The following is a 22,688-nucleotide window of genomic DNA, read 5'->3' on the forward strand; positions in this document are numbered from 1 at the left end:
CATCGTGGGTAATTTGTGCTTGTTCGGTGGACATGCTGATGTTTGGAGAGTATTCTATTCTGTACACATTTGCTCTTGTATTTCTGGTTATGAAGATGGTAAGAAAAAAACCACCACCATCCAAATTTGACACCTTTCACAACACACATTGTTTCATTCATTGTAGTTATTGAACATATTGATTAGTGCAGCTTTAAATCCACTGTGTATTTATCTTTGTAATTATCTAGACCTGACAAACACTGGCTTTAAATACATCACATGGTACTGTCAGTCATAGTACCCCACACACACACACACACACACACACACACACACACACACACACAGTGAAAACAGCAGAAATCAGCTGATTGTCAGGCCACAGGCTCGACTGATAAGACAGCATGTTCATTTTGAGAAATCTAAATGAATATAATGCAGGGAGTTTCCCTCCTAACTACTTTAGCAAAAAGAATGATAGCAACAAATTAGTTCATAAAAAGGACTTTAAGCATCATGTGAATAAGGAGATGATTTGTTTTATTTGGGAATTCCAACATTATATTAGATAAAAGCATTTTAATGCGATAACTGTTTGGAAATCCAATTTTTGGACGACTTTTAAGAACTCCACTCTAATATCTCTGTCTCAAAACAGCGAGAAGGACAAACAGAGGCGAACCCTCCTTAACTGCACTCAGCACACGTTTCTTACTTTTATCTCTGCAAACATGCAGTGCAGGATATGGATGTCAACAGAGGCACACACCCACTGTTGGCACACAAATACCACTCAGAAACATATTCATATATATACACACACAAACACACTGACCTGTTGATGCAGTATGGCTGTAATATATGCATGTTGCCTTCTTTGCCTTCACCAGAGGGAGGAGAATGTCACCCAGCAGCTCTTTCTGCAGTTTTAACCTCCCCGGCAGTCGACTCGAGTCAATAAACCTGTCCCGCTCTGCCTTGTTTACACAAATACAGACTGTGGCTTCTTCGCTTGATTAATATTGTGATAGTTCCACTTCTGGCTGTGGGTACCAACAGCTTTTGTTGATGTATAAATCTCTAAGGGGAGGTCCTTCATTCTCCTGCCAACCGACCTCCCAGTGAGAACTTGAGCCGATCCTGGTGCGAGTACAGTAGAGAGCTGAGCGCAGCGCGACCTCGAGCCGCTGGTATCAGCTGAGATATCTGAGGCGATAGTAGCTCTGCTTCAGACCTGCTGCTAGGAGGAATGGCTACTCTGTTTATCTCCCTCTGCCCCCTCCCTCTCCCTCTCCCTCTCCGTCTCCCTCTCTCTTGTCCAGCCCCCCCTCCCTCGTCTGTGTGTGCATGTGGAGTTCCTCCCCTGGTGACATGCTCTCTGTCATCACAATAAACCTTGTCATGCTCCGCTTTACCTTGTCCAGCCCCTCTCTGCTCCCTGTGCCCTCTCATCCTTGCTTTTCTGTATTTGACTTTTCTTCTTGCCTGACTTCTTCTTCTCTTTCTTAATTCTTAATTTGTCATGTTATTATTTTTTACATTTATTTTTACCCCCTTCGTGCCCTCTTTGTTTCCATTCCGCTATTTTCATTTTGTCCCTGAGGAGAAACCAAAAAAAAGAAAGTTGCCTCTCGACATCCAAACTCACTTAAGCTTTAATGCTAACTTGATTACATAATGGCAGGCTGATGCAGTCTCCCCAGTTTAGCTGAGTGAAGTCTTATGAGGACAAAGAGATGTTGATAACTCATCAATTGAATTAGAGCGCTCTATGATCTCTTTTCGCTCCGAGTGTTATCATAAGCAGTTATTGTTGAAGGCCACAGTGACAGCTGGATACGACACTACCTTGAGGAGTGTAGCTGAATGGTTTTCTAGCTGGGTTCATCCCAGGTGTGAAAGCTGCGCAGCATGTTAAGCGACCTCAGATACTGTAAATTCTCAAATAAAAGCATTCCAGTAATAGCCAGGGGCGTGGCTGGCACACATAAAAAGGCTTGCTGCTATTAAAGGCTGGGCAGACACACTGAAGGGGGTTAGCTCACGTGGTACAATTAGCGTAAAGTCCACTTCCACAGCACAGAGGCCGTCAACATATCAACAAAGCCAAAAACTGACACCAAATGTTTGGTTTTTAAGAAAAATATTCAGTCATGACATCCAGTTTCAACATTTGACCTGTGCAGGAAGTGTTGCTGAACTTTCATTGACAGCTTATCAGTGCAAAGAGGAAGTGATTGGAAATGATATGTGAAAGGACGAGCATCGCGGTTAAAAATAGAAACTGAGCAAGAGAGTGACGAGTGTGACGCGACTCTGTTGAACAAATGATACCGGTGTTGCAGAAATGCATCCATCTAATGAGCGTTGAGATGTTTCAGTGTAGGGTTAGCGCTAACCCCTAACCCTAGCCCTTCCATCCACAGATAGCTAGGCAGAGATCTTACTAAAATATGAGAAAATACAGCTTGTCGAATAAGCCTGTCTTAAACCATGGGGCTGGACTAACAAGACACGAGACATCAGGAACAAATACGAGCATCAGGGGTGGTTTTTTCTGCAGCTCAGGCGTGTAAATCAACCTTTAACCTGCGATAGAAAAAATGAATCCTCTAAAAGCAAAGAAAAGGTTACCTCCTGAAGAAACTGCTGACCATTCGGTGCCTTGCACGGAAGCCAATGCCAATGAGGGCTTCTAAGAACAAAAAGGTGCTATAAAAGTACACTCCATTTACCCTTTACCTTTTGAAAATGACTGAATGTTGACTTCAGTGACAAATCTGAGAGGTGTGCAGCAAGGTTTGGTGTCCTTATTCTTTACATAGCAGAACATAGCTCAGAAACCATGGGGCTGACCTAACAAGACACGAGGTGTCAGGAACAAATACGAGCATCAGGGGTGGTTTTCTCTGCAGCTGAGGCGTGTAAATCAACCTTTAACCTGCAACAGAAAAAACCTGAATCCTCTAGAAGTAAAGAAAAGACAGTGGACATGATTCATACTCCTGGTACTGGAATAACTTCATTGCAGAAAGGAGCTCTGCCAGCTATGGATGAAATTAAGTAATAAATACATTTTCTCCTTCAAATAGATTAGCTTGAAACATGAAGGCAAAATGCTAACCTATTAAACATTTATATTTAGCCTAGCAGCAACTGCAACCGCAAGGGAGAATACAAGGACAGAGTGCTCGTCCGGTGAGAAAGTACAGTGCACGAAATCCTTGACGAAGGCGCGACGAAGCCAAAGCCGTAAACGAGTTCCCTAAGTGTTAATTAGTATTAGATTTGATTACCTTTTATCTTCCGTCCCTCGTGAATTAATGTTGACAGACATACACAGTGCAACCATTCATAAAAAAAGACTGTTGTTGGATGTTTCAATGTTTTTCTCTGTGGACTGTCACAACTGTCAGCGAACAGGTCACTTTTATATCAATGCTGAATGTCTGACTTTGGATTCTTCTTCTCTCTTCCTCCTTCCTCTCCTTTCATACCACTCCTTCCTCCTCCCCTGACTTCCTCTAACATCTCACACTTTAGTGACAATGTCGCCCCTTTTGTCAGGCCTCGACCACACACTGACAGTTTTAGCAACACCTCAAGGTACCACACATGAATCTATCTCTCACATGCCTGCTGACGGAAGAGTTGGAAACGGAATTCGAAAAGATTTCTGGTGTTTAACGGATGTTAATCAATCACACACACACACACACACACACACACACACACACACACATAGATGCTGTCATGTCACTAGTGCTGGTACATTCATGTTGCCGATGCTGCCTGACAATTGTTCCTAGAGGCCCGGCTAGGCTGACAACAATTAACTGATCAACTGATACCACTCTCATGTTTGCATAGTAAATATGAAGCTACTGCCAGCTTAGGACAAAGATTGAAAACAGGGCAACAGCTAGCTCAAACTCTGTCTTAAAGTAAGGTGTCACTTATGGGTACAGATTAATCTAACAAGATTTAAGATGTTAATTAATGAGATTTAGTGGCGCTGAACAGCAAATCACTTGGATAAAGGCATCAAGAAGATGGCAGCTTGGCCCTCTCCCTCAGGGAGAGGTTATCTGGCTGGCACTGCTCCGAGAGATCTCTTCACGTCTGCCCAACATGCCGAAAGCACTGCCGCTGGAGATCAAGACAACAACTGTTGTTGATGGGTTTTGCAGTTTCGGTGCAGGCAAACGGGTCCAAGCAGAGGACAATGAGTGCAAGCGAGAACATAGAATCAACAACATACATCAGAGAGTCCACAAGATCTCATGTGATGGACCGTCACGGTCAGAGAGTGCCATTACAATTGAATTGGAGAGAAAACCTGCCTGCAACCATGACAATGTGATGTCATGCTATCATGTGAAGCCTGGGGTTAGCTTGGTGTGATGAGAGTGGGCAGTCACATGAGTGGTCCTGTGGTTAACGGTAAGACAAAGTGCTAGAGGCTACATTAGCCGCCATTAGCATAACGCAACACTAAAATGCTGGTAGTCCAGTTGCATTGTGGGTAATGTTGGCACCAGGTTTTGATCAATGAGTGTGACCAAGAAGACAAAAGTCAGTGTTTGGTGTAGGGACAAGCTTTTTCGTTCATCACTTTCAGGTGATGCTGCCATCATCTGTTGCCCGTAGAAAGGGGCGGCCGAGGCAGAACAGGTCATCCACCAATCAGATGATCACTGGTTTGATCCCCAGTTCCCCCAGTCTGCATGTCCTTGGGCAAGATAGGGGGCAGTATCCAGAAGGCTGCACGTGAATGGTTCATCCATATGAATGGTTGGCTCGTAAAAAACTGATGAGCAGTCAATGCCACGCCAGTGAATGGGTGAACGGGATATGTAGTGTAAAAGCGCTTTGAGTGGTTGGAAGCCATTTCATTTACCATTTAAAAATGACTGAACATTGAGTTCAGGGACAAATCAGGGAGAGGTGTGCAGTGCTCACAGTAGCCCCGCCTATTCTTTACACAGGAGAACAATGGCTCAAGCAAGAAACACGGTGACAGGAACAAATATGAGCATCAGGGGTGAAAACTCATTTTATCCCCTGTAGTGTGTCTTAATGGAAAACACAGCATCAGGGATCAAGACGACGACCTCCTGGTTTCACAATTTCTACATTGTGTTCTGTCATTTTGATCTAAAGGAGGAAAGAGTTCTTTTCCAAGAACAACTCTGAACGCGGTGAAGCAAAAGGGGGAATGATTGTTGGTGCCGTCACGTAGAAGAGTGAAGTTGATCCCTGCCATCATCTTTCTCATCATCCTCTGTGAGTTTCATAAGTTGAGAGACACACACCTTCTTTCTTGAACCATGTCATCGTGAACACCAGGAAACAACAGATTTATTCACGTCTTGGTATAAAAATCCCTCACTATTTCATCATTTGTTTCCTTCACACACTTCAGTAGATTATATGGCAAAGACGCTCGACAGCTGTGCATTAACGTTTCTGCTGTTTCAGCTAATGAACTCAATGTACAGCTACAGAGAGGTTACCTGAGGACAAGGCCTTACTGAGAGAAGAAGAATGGCCCTCTGTTCCTTTTACCTACAGAGCCATGTTACTGGTATAGTCAGCAGTCTCTGAGTAAACAAACAGATACTTGCAAGTGGTAGAAGCAGGAAACGAGCAATCTCTAATATTAATGCTATTAATACTTTTCTTCCAGGAAAAAAAGCATCAAAAGAATAATGTAATCCAATGTTTCCATAGCTTTAATAACCCCCGTGTGAATGTTCTTTACCATGATTATAAGTCTGTATGCCAGTTTGAGCAACTGCCACCATCAACGCCAAGCAAAAGCTCAGACGAGAGGAATATGTTTTGGCTCTTTAGCAGTGATGAAATCAGCTCCTTTGTGATCTCAACATGCTGTACTCGAAACAACTTATTTTTATCTCGAGGTTTTGTTCTAATATTCCAACAGACATGTTAACAGATACCTAACTCCACAATATATGTTCACAGCTTTTGGTTATGATCCACGTCTGTCTTAATAGTAAAAATTTAATCAGGATATTTTGACCAATGTGTATTCCCATTTCTAAATTGTTTCAAATTTCATTGAATTGAACTATTTCATTGTGAGAAATAATGTGACACTGTGGTGCATACAGCTGAATAAAGCTCGGTGACTAGATGATTCTTGGAGAAATTCAGAGTTAACTTCTCACATTTCTCTGCACGCAGACTTTCAACAGATACGCAGTTGTTCATCTTTTGATTTCTCATGCATATACGAGGTCTGGCAGTGCTGCAACTGTGAGTCACAACACTGAAAGAAATGTCTATGGGAAAAAATGAACTTTTATCCAGAAACTTATGCAGAGTGACACGTCTTCTCTGACTGACTTCATCAATTTAAACTCATCAAGTTGATAGTTTTATATGGGAAACTAATTTGTAACTGTTCCCTCCATGTGCCAGGCACAATTAAATACCTTCTGTTACTCATCTTATTTGTCTACTGCACAAAAATGCAACATACTTATTGACAATATGAAATAAAAGCCCTTGAAAGCACAGGCACATATATGCACATGTATGTATGTATGTGTCATGACTAGAGATAAATCCTTCTATTTAGATGTTAATTGAATTGAAATGCTGAAAGCCAACTGTCTCCTCAAATATTCAGAGGCTTCACACTGCAGTTAATTCTGACACACACACACACACACACACACACACACACACACACACACACACACACACACACACACACGCCAAATTCTATTTCAGCATCCTCTACTCCAGGCTATGTGAAGGTTTTCATCAACATCTCTGTGTGCGTGAATGTGTGTTTGTGTGTGTGTGTGTGTGTGTGTGTGTATCCATAGTGCTCCGTGACTCAAATCACAGAGGGGAGGGCATGACGGCATGAGGCAGCACTCACAAGAACACGTGCATGCTCAATGACACCGAGAAACACACACACACACATAAATACGCACATGCGCACAAAGACAAAGCGACAATCCCCTGTTGATGTCACATATTGAGGCGTCCTGATCTGTCCTCTGCTTTCTGTGGCTCCATCTGCCCTCGCTGCTCCTAATCCAGCCCCTCTCCACTCCGCTAACCCACACATGCATGCATATTCACGCACACACTCCTATGACTGCATATACATGCACACACACACACACACACACACACAAACATCCCCGCTGGCAGAAAAAGGTTGATACGCCTCCGTGCGCTCGCTCATGTTCAATAATACAAACCCATCTGCTCACATGAGGATATACACACATGCATGTGGTGCGCACTCAAATTGGAGAGGCCTCTGCCAAAGCCTAATTACCTCCCCAGGTAGATGCTACTTTAACTACGTCACGCAGTATCTACATACGGGTTGCCATGGTGATGGTCGAAGCAAAGGTCATGGGGAAAACCTCTCTTTCTGCTGAGAGCATGAATGTTAAACATATGAATAATGAGTCAGGACAAAGCCTGGCCGTTGACCTCGTGGTCGTGTAAGGTGAATGAGGTCGCAGAATTGATAGGTTTTCAATGCAACCTTTCACTCCTGAAAGCACGCCAGAGTACGAATATTGAGGTATGCACAACAACTGAACAACTGTTCTCAGGCTGAATTGAGGCCAAGCTGGGAAAGATATTCAGAGCAAGGACCTGAACCCTGCCTGGGCTTAATACACAAACACAAGACCCCAAAAGTCTGTAGGAACAACAACAGCACGACACACACGATATTTATGAAATTAAGAATGATGAAATAAAATCTAAGAATAATGATAATAAAGAGTTGAGTTTTAACCATTTCTTGAATCATTTTTAAATTATTGTGTCCTTTATAAATTTGACACAGTTTATTCATTTGATGATGGGGCATAACTCGCTCTGTGTGTCAGCTCTGAAGTCTTTTTTTTATTAATTCAATGAAGCGACAAGGGCAGCATGTGAGAGTGTGTGTGTGTGTGTGTGTGTGTGTCTGCACGTGCTGGGGAAACAGAAAAAGCACAGATGGCAGCATGATGGATTGTGTAGCCATCTCTTCTACCTCTCCCAAAAACACACTGAACACACTGTATTCTCATGTTAATAACCATTTGTTCATTTTCTGCTCTTTCTTTCATCAGAGCATCAGCTCACTGTGAAATACATCCACACCTATGTCCACCCAAGTATATGTTTATGTATGCATGTACTGCGATGATTTGAGGTGGTGTTGACGCAACTCAACAGTGCATACTTTCATCCAACTATCCATCAATCCATCCATCCATGCCTGCAGCTATTCTTTCATCATTCAAATCCACCGTTAATCTCTGCTCTGCTTTCATGTTGACATCAAAGATGGACACACACATGCAGATGTACATCACATTTTGGTCAACACACACACTCTCTCTGTGTCTCACCCTTTCTCCTCTCCCTCTGATGAGTTGCTATCCTGCTTGCTCGACATTGGCTCAGCGTGGCCTCAGTCCCGCCAGGCAGCCAATCACAGGACAATGAGGCGGACCTCGACCTCGCCAGCCTGCTTAGCATTCGCCGGCAGCCCCTTCAATAGACAGCCATCTGAGAATCTGGGTGGCGATTGGCTGGGAAGAGCACGGTGGGCGGGACATCAGTGAAAGCAAAAGAAAGCTGGAGAGGCAGAGAGAGAAGAGAGTGAGACACATATTACATTTTATACACAAACTATTATGTCACAGTACATGGAGCCTCTTTGCACACGATAAAATCATGCAGACAAGAAAATATTTCAGGTTTTTAAACATCTTTTACTTCCAGACTTTCAGTTTAGTTCATCTCATTATGTAATCACAAGGCTGGAGAGAGGACTGGTCCTTCAAAGACTGACATGATATCAGTCGTCAGCTAAGGAAAACCTCTTGCTGCAACTAATGATTATTTTCATAATCAATGCTGGTTATTCTCTCAATTCATTGATCAATCAGCTGGTCTGTGATATGAAAATAATGACAAATGTCACTCACATCTGTCTTAAACATACAGTACGGTGACTATTCAAATGTCGACCAAAGTCAAAAACCCAAACTCTCACAGTGGAAAAGCTACAACCAGTGAATGTTTGACATCTTCCCCCAAAATAAACGACTTTAATGATGAATCAATAATTCATTTTCTCTTGATTGACAGCCAAACCCACCATTTTTTTTCTCCTCCATGTCTGAAGAGGTGAAAGAGCATGACAGAGGAGCTTTTTACAGCGGGATTTGAGATGTGCTGCCATATGTCTTCATACATTATGAATGAACTGTATCTTTTCATGTTTTTTTTTCAGAGTTTGAACTTTTAAAGACCAGGAACGGATAAAAACGTGTGTGTGTCTTCACATTGTCCAGTGATCCTGCCTTTAATGCATGAATAGAAGAGAGTGTAATAAGAGTGTACAGGTCTGTGAGGCTGCAGGTATGTTCGCCATCTTATTTCTATTAGCTCTAAATACAAAGTGCAGCTGAGGCTGATGGGAGGACAATCCATGAATTAAAGGTTTCACAGAGGATCAGTAAAAGTTCATAAAAGCATTCCCTTAACTCATTTATTTATGTCCCCATTAATGACCTATGTGTATTTATTTCTTTATTAATGCATTTTATTCAAGTGTTTCTTTGTAGACGAATGTCTCTTTTATTTATGGCATATCATATTCAATGATTTATGTATTCATTCCAGTAATTCAATCCACTTTCCTCCTCCATACGTCTGACCTAGAGAGTTATATAAAGCTGCCCAGCTCAGTGGGAACACAAACAAAGTAACCCAACAGACTTAACCCAGTATTTGAGAAGGATAAAGAAGCCCAGCATGTTCGATGGTTCAGTTTGTGAACAGGCCTGCGAGTTTGACAAACAGAACGTATTGGGTTCTTTCATTAAAGGAGGCAAATGTCCGGACTGTATTTATAGATGTTGCGTCAAAGTGATCTGGAGTGTCTTCAGTTCAGAGTGATAAATGTTGTTATGACACTCCGGACTGCTCAAATCAAATTATCTTCGACTTAAAGGGACAAACTCCAGAGGTCAGCTCCTTTGACCCCCGTTCATTCTTTAATTTCCTCATTCGATACTTTAAACAGACATCCGCTTTCACAATACAGCCTGTGTTGACTGTGCTCCGTTCACCACTACAATCCGACATCTATTAGAGGAAACAGACTCCAGCCAAATCGAATTTACTATAAGCTACTTACAAATCCTCTGAAAAGAATTTAGGGTACATTGTTTGTTCGGCTTTTTGTTCCTCCTATGTGGCTAAAGTTCACAGCTACAGTTAGACCATGCACATTTTTTAAAGAATAAGTGTCCCTGTCAGGTTGTTGTGGTTTCATTTTCTAAACGTTTGCCAAAAGCATGTTTAAATTTTGCTGACACAGGCCTGAAAGAATGAAGATAAAGTGAAAAACAACATTAAATTCTAAACATATGTGGAGGCTTCATGAAACCTGAAGGGTAATATAAAGAAAAATACAGTTCTCCACCAGGCACACAGGCTGACTCATATAAACCAAAGCATATGATTGTTTCAAGCTTGAGAAGGTGTTGTTTTTCTTCATTCTTCAACAGTGACAACAGTTCAACAGCTAATCTCAAGAGGTTGGAGGGGAAAACCAAATGATTGTAGTAATACTATGAGGTGACAGTTTGAAGAATTTCTTTTTCTTTATTTTTTTAGCCTCAGCGTATGACAATGTCTGTTGGTGGTTCAGTCGAAGCATTTGTGAAATAGTGTGCCAGTGTCAAGCTAGGTCTTTAGACGACACTGACTTTGGTGATCTCCGGACTTAGTAAGTAAGTAAAATGTCTAGTGTTGCATACTGTTGCTGTACATTTGTGTTCATGTCATAGTTTCATATACTGCCAAGTGTAATATGCACCAGTGTTGTAGTCAAGACCAACTAAACTGAGACCGTCATGACCAAGACTTTGAGGGGTTGAGACCAACATCAAGGTATTGTGAAACAGAGCCAAGACCAGACAGTATATAGCCTACTTAGGTAGCTTATATTCACGAAAACCCTTTGGGTGAAGCACCTTCGCTGCACTGAGTCACCTCATTAAGTGTCCCCTTGTAAAAAGTATTTACGTACCGGCGTGTGTTCTTTTGGATGTTTTATTCCAGAAGATTTGGCTGACGTCTCCTCCCAGACAGTTGACAATGAATAAATCAGACAATATGACCTGTCCTAAACTAAAATCCCTCAGAGTCTGCTTTGCCTGAGACTGAAAAAAATGCAGCTGATTCCAAGGCCTTTAAAAAGACCGAATTTCAAGTACTACAACACTGGTACTGTATGCACAGAAGTGAAGTACTGTATTTCAGTTCAGTGTTCAATTCACATCAAACAGTCACATCAAACCACAGCCATTCACTGTACTTCCATTCTTTAATGACCTCTTTGTATAGAGGCCGACTGATTCTGGCCAACATTCTTCATTTATTTGCAATGATGATAGCACTTGTATGGCATTATGTTTTCATATCAAGGACAACATATACACCAATACCAATATATCTATGAGAGGGCAATATTGGCCGATGAAATCAATGGCATTTAATTTTGAGTTTGGTGTTGTTAAATATTGGCAAACAGCTATAGCAATACAGATTATACTACTAATAGTTTGTGTCTGATAACAATGCTAATCTCCGGGGAACAGTGACTATACCTAAATCTTACCAGTGGCATGTTCTGTCCATGCCATGCGGAGTGCAGCTGCACTTACAACCCAGAGTCCAGCAGACCTCTTTTTGATTGACTCAATTATCAATATTTGTCTTTCTACCATGACCACAGACAGTACTTGATTCTGACTGGCCGGAGGGTGTGAGCAGATTTCAGAGCGGTGGATGTTCCAACATCTTGTCAGTGACGTCAAATCCAATCCAAATCAAAGAAAACAGGCTGAGCTTCTTCCTGCGAAAGTTTTGGCTCTCGACTCTAACAGACAGGCTTTTTTAGGACTGCTTCTCAAGGTTTGACAAAGTTCTCATTGAATAAAGCAATCCTGCTTATTACTCATTATTAACTGTGTCATGTTTCTATGACTGCAGGGTTCAGAGTGGATTATCCTGCTAACACCATGGACACTTGCCAGAGATTAAAATATTACTGTCCATTCATAGTTTGTGGCAACACTCTTTTGGTGAGCTGCTGTATGTATGTCAGATGAATCATTTTAATGTGTCACCTGTTTTAATAAAACTAAGCTATCATATAACTAATACAAAAAAAATTGCTGGTCACTCCACGTTTGAATAAAACAAACAAATCCATCATCATCATCATCATCATCATCATCCCACTTCGGCTGTTTGCATATTACCGTGCACGGAGCAGAGAGTGCCAGATGAGGGCACCAGAGTCGCAGGAGGTCTGGATACAACACGACCTGAGCTGACCTGCTCCCTGCACAGGCCCTCACATCATTTAGCATGGCCACTGAACAAAGTGGAACATAGCTGCTGATGAAGATTGACGGATTGACTGTCTAAATGTATGCGCAAGAGTTTGCATGCGTACTTCGAGAGTTCCGGATGATAATTATAAATGGACCGTACTTATATAACATCTTCAAGGCGCTTTTACACCGCATACCACGTTCACGCCTCATGTAGATCAGTCATGCCTATGGTTCAGAATCAATGTTCAATAAGATGACATGGAATGTCATGCAAATAACACTGACACTGAGTTACTGGGGTCATCATGTCAGGTCACTATGTGGTCATACTATAGGAAACTTTATGGAACGAGTCACGAGTTTCAACCCAAACATCTTTAATGGAAAATAACTGCACAGCTGTAGATAAATGATCTCTAACCTCACGGTGTTCTTTGTAGCCATGCTTTAATGATCACTTCCATTTATAAACCTGTCGCTTATTTGCTTAATCTATAATATATAACTCATGTGAAAAATGTCCATAAAACGTTCTAAAGTCCAAGGTGTGTTCACATGTCTAAAGACATCTCAAGACAATGCTCTAAGACCCAAAGATACATTTACATTGATGGAAAATCAGAGAAAATCTGTAATTATTTCAATCTGAATAATTAATAAAGCTGTTTTTGCTTAATAATGAACTCAATCGACGATCAAACTCGCTGTTGATAGATTAAACTATTAATCGTCTGATCATTTCATCTCTAGTTTTAGTTTTATTGATTTATTGTTCATATTGTAGTCTTTAAAATATCAGAAAATAATCAAAAATATCTTGGACAGTTTTCCAAACCTGAATTCTATAAAAGTGATGTTACTTACTTACTTAATAAATGAATGAATAATTGGTTATGAAAATGGCTGGTAGTCGGTTTTCTGTCAATGGACTAAACAAAAAAAGAGGCATGAGCTACATGATGTGTTTGTAGGATGAACTCTATGTTTTGAGTCTTCTAAAGCCTTCCTTATCTTATATGAAAATGTATCTGCCTGGATACGTTTTATGATGCTGCTTTGCATTAAACCCCGGGAGTATAAAGGAAGCTGAGGCGAGCTCCACTTCTCCAGATGTGACAGTAGATGGCATCAGAGTGTGAGAGATCAGATGGGCCAAGTCCAACAAGAAAAACATTTGATTTAAGATTTGATTGCCACTTAGGACAATTACAATCAATCTGAGCTGGAGTACTTCCAGGTTTCCAGATCAAGATTTAATTATTCATGAAAACACACACAGAAAAGGAAATGAAACAATACAAGAAATAAATAAGAAAACGGAGACAGTACATTAGTCATAGAATTAAATTAAGCTTGTGAGATCCATGTGGAATGAAATATGTCAAAATGCTCATGATTAGTGATAAAGAATATCAATGGAAAATGATTTACAGATATGTGTCGGCCCCAAAAGAACAATAAAACCAGAACAATCTGCAAACCATTACAAGTTTTCTGCTAATGTTTTTCTTTTCATCCGTTTTGGAAGTTTCCTTGCAAATGAATTCCAAGACTGCAGTAACATCAGAACCTTCCTGAATATTCTTTATGTTCAGGCAGGACATGTATGACTGCACGCTGATTTTGTGAGGATGCTGATTAAAGGACGTGTATGAAATGAAAAAAAAAAAACCCCTGCAGACTAAAATTACAAACAGAAACATCTGAAGAAAGATGACGCCCACGTCTACAAGCAATCTTAAGTCTTTGATACAAAAAGAATGCTTCGCAAATCTCACCCTACCTTGCATCGTGTGATCTACACCATTGTCCTTTTTTGCCACTGCTTAGAACTTTTATCTGCAACAATGTTATTCTCACATTAAACTGTGAGGAAACAAAATATATTGAAGAAAATGAAAAAAAAAAAAAAAAGTCAATCCTCCAACTCTGACTCCAGAACTTGCCTGAGAATAATCAAGTTTTTAAGTTTTCTTCAGTACAATCAATTTTATTTATATGGCACCAGATCATAACAGAAGTTATCTCGTGGCACTTACAATATAGAGCAGGTCTAGATTTGTCTGCATTGTCTACAGAGACTCAACAATTCCCACCATGAGCACTTGGCGACAGTGGCGAGGAAAAACCTCCTTTAAGGGGCAGAAACTTCGGGCAGAACCTTGCTCATTGGTAGGCAACCAGTATCCAAGTAACTTGATGACAGTTTGCAATACACCCATGGGTGTATTGCAAACAGGAGTTGGTCAGTTCATTCAGACACACTTTTAATGGCGGCAATCTGACAAAATGTACTTTTGTCTTTGAAAACATCAGTTTTCAAGAAAAGCAAAGCACCTTGCTCTGTACAGAACAAAAGATTCAACAGACTAATTACTAATTACCATGTACTGGACAGAATTTGAACAAATAACATGTGAAGCAAAGAAGAATTCCTCTCAGTTTACTGAACGTTCAGTGTTTTCTGTATTAGACGTGATTTTTGAGATCTTCATGCTTAATGTTCTCTTTGCGTTGAGAACAAACACTGTTCAGTTCTACCCACACAGAGATCAATTTGAATACGACTGTGTTCAAATAAGAGTGTGTGTGGACATGTACACAGTGGTGTTCATTTGTGTTTAGCAGATCTTCTATTCTTTTTTTCTTTTGTTTTATTCCCTCAACATTTCTTTTCCTAACTATTATGAATAAAACATTAAAACAAGTGAAATACTGTACAGACAGATCAGTCTGTGCACTCTGCTGTATACACACTGTACCTGACTGTCTGGGTTTGGCAATTAAGACACACACACATGAAACACATTCTCCACCAACACACACTGCGGAAACCACAAACACACCTGCAGTCTGAGAATTGGGAGGTCTTGGACGGTGTCCAAGCTGATTAGATGGAGAGAAGAAGAAGCACAGCGTGATCAAAGATTGCCGTTTCCCTCGCTGCCGCTTTCTGTCTCTTCCCTCCAAATCAACTCTCTCTCCCTCCACTTTATCCCACTGCATTGCTCGCCCCTTTCTCTCTGCAATCACTGGGCAATCTCAGCAAAAACATGGTCGGCACACAGAAAGAGGTGTAGTGGCCCAAAAGGGAAGCTGAAAAATACAGATTGTGTTCCTCATTTCAGACAATCAAAATGCAGCTTTCTGCACGAGGCTGCTGCGTGCATGTTCTTGGCCCGTACTGAAATTCACGACACAACTTCTCTTTTTCAAAAAGCGGGACTTTTTCTTGCCGTGGTAATAGTTCTACCTGCCTGATCTGTCACTGCACACAGAGAGTGATATTGTCAAGTAACTTATAAACTAGTAATATGTAATGTATTACACATTCAACACCGTTGGCTGAAGATGTCGTGTTGAACCACACATCAGACTTTAGCTGCTCTGTGATCTCTGCAGCTGAAGTCTGACAGATCAGCAGGCTGCAGTGGGCTCAAGTCAGGACTTAGTGTACAAAGCGGGGCTAAAAAGATCAGCATGTTCTCAGCTAAGATTTTATCAGTGCAAACGAGGTAATGACTGCTGTGAACTCTCAGACCTAGGTCACACAGTGCATGGAAGTGCTTGATATGATTTCTTTTAGCCTGCTTGAGTGAAGCGTTAAAAAGGGCTTATTATATAACTTGTTCCAAATTGAAAGAAGACAACAGTCTTTGGGCTAGAATGCTAACTTTGACCTGATGATGGTGCTAGAGGAAGTTAAGTGACCACCAAAGGTATTATAAGAATGTGTGCAACAAATCTAATGGTAATCTGTCCAATACTTATTAAGGTATTTCACCTAAAACCACAAAAGTTAAAGTTAAGGGGGCGTCAAAGAATCACTAGTCAGCGAGATACATCGTCCGGGAACCATAAATGTAGACTTTTGTGCCAATCCATCAAATACAAGTTGAGAAACTTCACAAAATAAATGAAATGTTGAACTGCTGATTGCACTAGAAGAAAGGTGAGAGGATAACCATCAACATGAACATCAACAAAGTTTTCTGGCAATCTAGCCAAAAATATTTCACAAAAATCCCCTGAAGTAGAAGAGAAGATAAAGGACTATACACTATCTGCTCACCACCAAAAGAGCAGACAGGAGGAGAGATAATATATTGGACCTAAACACATCAGTACGCAGACACACACTCGAAACGAGTAACTAACGGCTGAATTTGCTGGTTGTGTAAATGGACAAAAGTTCACCACAACAACTTTGATATACAGTAATAATAGAATGTTGTGTTTGAAGCTGGTTCTGTTGCCCTCAAGTGGCCAAAAAAATGTGTTTAAGCATCAATGATTGTTCTTGGTCAGTGTTACAGCTATCAACAGAAAGAGTAAGTGGACAGTTTTTTCTTTATCAAACTCTCTTAACCTGATGAAATCCACCACAGCCTCACACTGACATTTTATCTGAATCTTCGTCTTCTGCCAAACTGCTCTGCGGTGAAATAGCCTCAATTTACTGATTAATATTTCAATCTGACACAGAAATGGAAAAAGGGGAAACTTAATCCATGTCTTCTCTCTCTCTTTATTTTCACTCTCGTTCTTTCCAATCCCCGCTTCCCTCCGTGCCAGCGGCATCGTGTCCTCCTCCGTTCCTCCCTCACTCCACTCCACTTTTATTTACAGCAATCATCTGCTCTGTGTGTTCATTGTTTTCCCCGCTCTCATTGACTATGTATGGCTGCTGTTTCTGTGCCAGCAACTGTAATTACTGACCGATGAGAGTCTGTTTGTGTGTGTTTGTGTGTGGATGTGTGTGCATGTGCATTTCTCAGCAAGTGTGCACTTATGTGATTTTGCGTCTTTGGGTGTCTGCCTGCACACAACTGTGTACAGTGTCTATAATGAGTTAGCATGCATATCTGTCAAATCCGCGTATGTGTGTGCACATGCCACACGTGTGTGTGTGTGTGTGTGTGAGAGAGGAAGCGCTGTCTAGCTGCTTATCTCTTATATCTCTTATAAAAATTCCTTATCTTCGTCCTGTCAGACTCGTCTGGTTTCCTCCTCATCTCTGTTCTATCAGTCAGGTGACTAACGGCATTCTAAAGTGGGTTACAGGTGATGGGCGGACAGTGGAGGAGCTCATAAATGTGACATTTTGTGAGCAATAAAATGTGACTTGAATGTATTTCTGTGAGACTGAAAGGAATAAATCAGCTTCATCAAAGGGAATAAAGGCAATATTTAAAGACTGTTCTGAAGTTCAAACAGTGGAATATTTCTTGGAAATGTTTCATGAATTTTGCTTTGGCTTATCCATGAAACAGAGTCTTAATGGAGGCTTTGCGCCAAGAGCACGGTTGACAGGACAGTCGACAGAGAAAGACGAGGTGGAGTGTATGCTGGACCGTGTATGGTCAGCTGTACAGTCTTCAGTGTAAATTCTGGTTTGTATAGCAGTCCCAGTAACATTTGTTCTTAAGGTGTAACGAGGTAACACATCACACGCGACGGTAAAGCTCTGTTTGAGTCAAAACTAACAGTACTGTCTACTCATATCTTCAAATGTTTGATTTGAAATGTTTGAGCTGACAGTGACAGCTGAAGACAGACAGACTGGACGACACGCAGCAAAGCACTCAGTCTTAGCACACGGGGCATCGGCTCTACCAGGTGAGCTACCACGACGTTTTTTCTTTTCCAGTTTCACTCCCTCATTGTGACTATCAGGTGATTGATATCATCAACTGTCTGCAGCATCTGTGCACAAACAATCGCTGCTGCTGCGATCGCTGCAAAATCTGAGCACTTGTAAATGTGCTTCAGCTACCGCCGACTCTCTGAAGATGTGAAAAAGTGTCACTAACTACACTGCATGTGTTAGGGCTGGAGTTTGTGTCCTATTTGTGCAGCTGCAGAAGTCCTTTGTGAATTTGTGTGTGTGTGAGCAAGTAGGAAAGCATTGGTTAAAGAGCAAGATGGCCAATGGAAACAGAAGGAGCTAATTAATCATGGTGTATAAGACACGTGTGACACTCATCGCTGAGGTTTTATTGGCACCCAACGGGAGAATTAGCAGCGCCAATTGTTTATCTCGATGAACGTTGGCAAAGGAGGGTTGTCTGATTCTTTCTGTAAACCTCCTCCTGAAGCTGCGTGCAAAATTTAGAGCACTAGGAGGAGACAGAGGAACTAAATAAATATTTATATAATAAAAGTGACCTACAGGGGCGGTCGGTAGCGTAGTGGGTTAAGCGGCCGCCCCGTGTGCAAGAGGCTATAGTCCTCGCTGCAGCTGGCCCCGGTTCAAATCCTGCATCAGATGGCCTTTTACTGCGTGTCACTCCCCCTCTCTCTGCCCCCTGCTTCCTGTCTATCTTCAGCTGTCCTATCATTAAAGGCATAAAAGGCCAAAAAAATAATCTTAAAAAAAAAAAAAGTGACCTACCGCAGCTTTACGTTAGTCTGTAAGCTCTCAGGAAACACATAAGGGCGCTGACCCTGCTCTGATCCTGATTCTAATCGGAGCCGTCCGGGCGTAGTAAACCTCACCCATCTGCACATCTACACAGATGTAAACACAAATGCCAAGAATGGTCCGGCATGTTGTTCAAGTTATTCCAGCAGCTTCACGGAGAGACTTCAGTTTAAAGACGAGTATATAGTAAACCTCACTGCTTGTACTGGCCTGCATTATTTGCAATATTCATTTATTTACCCACTTATTAATTAATCAACGAAATAATTATTGAAATAGATGTTTCCAAAGGCCAAAGAGTTCCAAAGAGTGAACCTTTAAGCCAACTGAATGAGAAGTTAAAAACCTACAAATGAAGTCCATGACAGCTGAGGAAGATCATGTGTGGTGACTGAAAGCTCCTGAATGGATCTTGTGTCATGATTTTTGTTGTCTATTGAACCTAAACGTATTTCAATATTTCATTTGAAACTAGTGTCGAGGCCAAATGACTGCAACATGAATTTAAAAATCATGATTGTGAATTTTGTTGTAGGCGGAGCAGAAACCCCTTACACATAAATAAGGGGAACAATGATGCTCTGTGGCTTCACTACTCGAGTCAGTCGAGTGTTTGTATTCATCACAGCAGTCTTTTCACACGGTGAAGGATGCTATCAAATCTATATCTAACAGTCATATTTATTAAATGAATATCACACAAGTATGGAGGAATGTAATATTCTAGATCTGTTTGGTTTCATGTGACATCTTTTATTTAACGTCTGCATTTGCTGCCCGTCTGTGTTTCATATACAGACAGAGCGATGATCACGTTGGTACTTTTAGAGTTCCACAGTTTCCAGAAGTATAACGTTACCATGGAGTCGGTGAGTTAGCGCCAGGATACAACTTGAGCCCTGTTTAGTTTTGTGTTAGTTTGGCATGTTAAAAGTATGCCGAATTATCCATTAGCACTTCCTGTTTGCGATGTCCCGTGAATGTACAGACGACTGTGACTGGATCACTTTGATACTGCAGAAAACTTCAAATGAGCTGACTGAGGGGCAGATTCTGAATGGGCGTCTCTTTCTATCGTTTCTGAGCAGACTTATGGATGTTTATTTTGCGACGGACATCTGAGATAAACACTGACTCTAAAAATACGTCTGCGTGTTCAGTTATGAGCACAACTTTTGATGCAGCAAACAGGCAAAAATGGATTTAAGTTTCATCACCTCCGTATCCTGTGTCACAACAACTGCTGACTGCGAACTACAATAGCTAACTTCCCGATATTTTTAGTACCCCGGCATGCACCTGCTCCTTTGGCCTCACGCCGTTTGACTCATTTGGTTGCAAAGTTATTTATTTCCTGCACATCCAGCGTCCCGAGGCGTTGCTAGGACATGGAAGGTTTTCATTTTTTGGGCGTCTAAACTGCAGACAGAGCCCTTTTTTCTGTTAACGTGAACAACATTCAGCACAAGGCCGTGCTATATCGTACACATATGTAGGGAGGTGGACGCATGGGAGGCAAGTAGGGCAAACACAGCAGACATATTTGCATAGGGTCAGGCAAAAAAAGAGACTTCCATACAAAGACAAACAATACCTGTGTTCTTCATGTCAGTTCTAAATTCAATTTTTCTTTACTTCATGATAAAAACAAGCTCTCGCACACACACACCGAGGCAACTTGAAAGCAAGCACTGACCTTCTGAAATCAAAGCTTTCCCTCCATATGCCTGGAGTCTCTCATCCTCCACCTCTCCTTTGTTTTTACCCTTCCATCCTCCCTGTTCCCTCTAATGATCGGCTGGTGTGAGGGCTGCCAAGAATGTAAGTCTGCCATGGTTGACCTTCCTTTCGCCTCTCCTCTCTGTTTATGTGGATGTGTTAGAATGACTGCACTCCCCCTCATCTCTCTGTCCACTGTTGCTGTTATTCATTCAGCAGAAGCCGGGGCTCTGCTGCAGCTGCATAATTGACCCTGCTGCTGGAAACATGTAGGAACAATCATAATCTGATACCCAGTCTTGTTGCCCGAGCAAGAACAAAAACGGGACTGAGTATGGAATTATGATGATAAGTAATTCAGCTGCACTGCTCTGCTGCATTCTTTTCAGTTTAACCTCTTCTGCTGCCTTGCTACATTAAAATCTTTTTGACAGCTGGTCTGAAATCAGTTTTCCTGAGCAGGCATTCAACACAAGTCAAATATGAGAAGCTCTGACTCTGAAATGTTGCCTTCAATTGTTGCAGTGCATTCACAGGAATACTAAGGCCACATAGTAGCTGCCCAAACTCTGTGATTGGTGGAATTTGTTGGAGCTCCATGCAAAAGGTACAAATCATAGACTGAATAAAGAATGGATATCATACACATGACGTCACCCACAGGTTTCTGAAGAAACATTATGAAGCTTACGAAGTGGTGGCTCTGGATGTCGCCATCTTGGCAGTCCTGCCTCTGCCATCTCCGGCTAATCAGAAATGGGTAAAGACGTGGAGGCGGACTAAATGAAGCCTGGTCGCTTAAACAAGCCATCTGTAACACCATGCAGCATGTCAATCAAAGTGTCCACGCTCTTAATTCTGCATAACTTTAAGCCTTAATATTATTTGAACAGGTGAGTTGTATATAAATTCACCCTCAGTACAGTTGTCATGAACGGGGAAATTAGCTACAGAGACCAAAACTGTTTTTTGTACCAGGCTGTAAACATGTTTATTTCTGCTGTGAAGTTGGACATTTCAACATGAGGACTTACGGATGTTTGAGGAACTGCAGTTTTTGGCACTTCTGTGTTTGCTTCACTTCACAGTTATGGAGGTTGCTGTATGGCATCATTTCAGTGTCAAAATCCATGGACATAAAAACCATAATCAGCGCGCACAAAGACCACTCTCTGTGCTCACCGTCACTCTTTGCGGGCTTACCCTCACTTTCTATGCCTTCGCCATCACTCTCCGCGTGCTCGCAGTCTCTGTGTACATGCTCACAGTCACTCTCTGCACGCTGATTTTGGTTTTTATGCGCACGGATTTTGGCACTGAAATGACGCCATATTGCTGCTTGATGCAAACAAAATTCACAGGTAAACTTATCGTTTCTTGACACAGGAACAAAGACCTGTTTGACTTCAACATGCCACTGACAAGTTTTATTGAAGGAAATCAAGTAAAGAAAAGCTTTTAAACAACGTGCTATTCTGTTCACCACTTCACCGTCATTTCATGACAAGCGAGTGTTTACAAAACATTTCTTTTAGATTTTATGATTTGATTGGTAAGTTTTGGTTCTGGAACATATTGTGTACTGTTGAAAAAATCTTTCACTTCAAAAGCTGCCTTAGAGTCTTTATGCAAGTAGCTGTCAGGGGAACATCTGCTGTTCTAACACCTGACAGTGTGACTGTAATATTCTCTCACCCATCTAGTTCTTTTTAAACTTCATGTCAAACTGTCAGCTCTGCTCTGCAGACATGCTGTTGGCAGCTTTATTCAGAGTTTCCTGCTAACACGAGTACTGACAGGACTAAATCTGTATTGGTTTAGTTTTTTGACAGGTCACTTGGATATTTGAGCTTGACTGTGCAGAATGACTTTGACACTAGAAGGCTGTTTTTTTTTTTAACTTTTTTTACTTTCATCTGCTGAAGGAGGACAGTTTCTGTGCACTCACATTAAATCTCCGTTTAACCTGAGGATGCACAGCGGGATTATCTGATATCCAATCATGCTCACTGAAGTAGGAGACGTGTTGTGTCCAGCAGATTTTGAAATAAACAATATTATTTATATGTAATCAGTCAATCAATCAATCAATCAATCAATCAATCAATCAATCAATCAATCAGTAAGACTATATTAATGCTTCACAT

The 22,688-nt window shown here is 41.3% G+C and overlaps 1 protein-coding gene across 3 annotated transcripts in view; it reads right to left on the minus strand.

Moving 5' to 3' along the window:
• Positions 1–22,688, minus strand: part of LOC104926829 (thyroid hormone receptor alpha) — a 100,409-nt gene that overhangs the window by 22,400 nt on the left and 55,321 nt on the right. For 2 of the 3 annotated variants that reach the window (XM_019261701.2, XM_027284844.1), the window contains one exon: positions 8,388–8,616. In XM_019261701.2, the coding sequence (XP_019117246.1) occupies positions 8,388–8,434 (47 nt within the window). In that variant the 5' untranslated portion in view covers positions 8,435–8,616. Of the gene's footprint in view, positions 1–817; positions 1,256–8,387; positions 8,617–22,688 lie in introns of those variants that run through there. The other variant, XM_019261702.2, reaches the window with a different exon arrangement.

This window comes from Larimichthys crocea, chromosome XII (assembly GCF_000972845.2).
Source record: "Larimichthys crocea isolate SSNF chromosome XII, L_crocea_2.0, whole genome shotgun sequence".
Classification (NCBI taxonomy): domain Eukaryota; kingdom Metazoa; phylum Chordata; class Actinopteri; family Sciaenidae; genus Larimichthys; species Larimichthys crocea.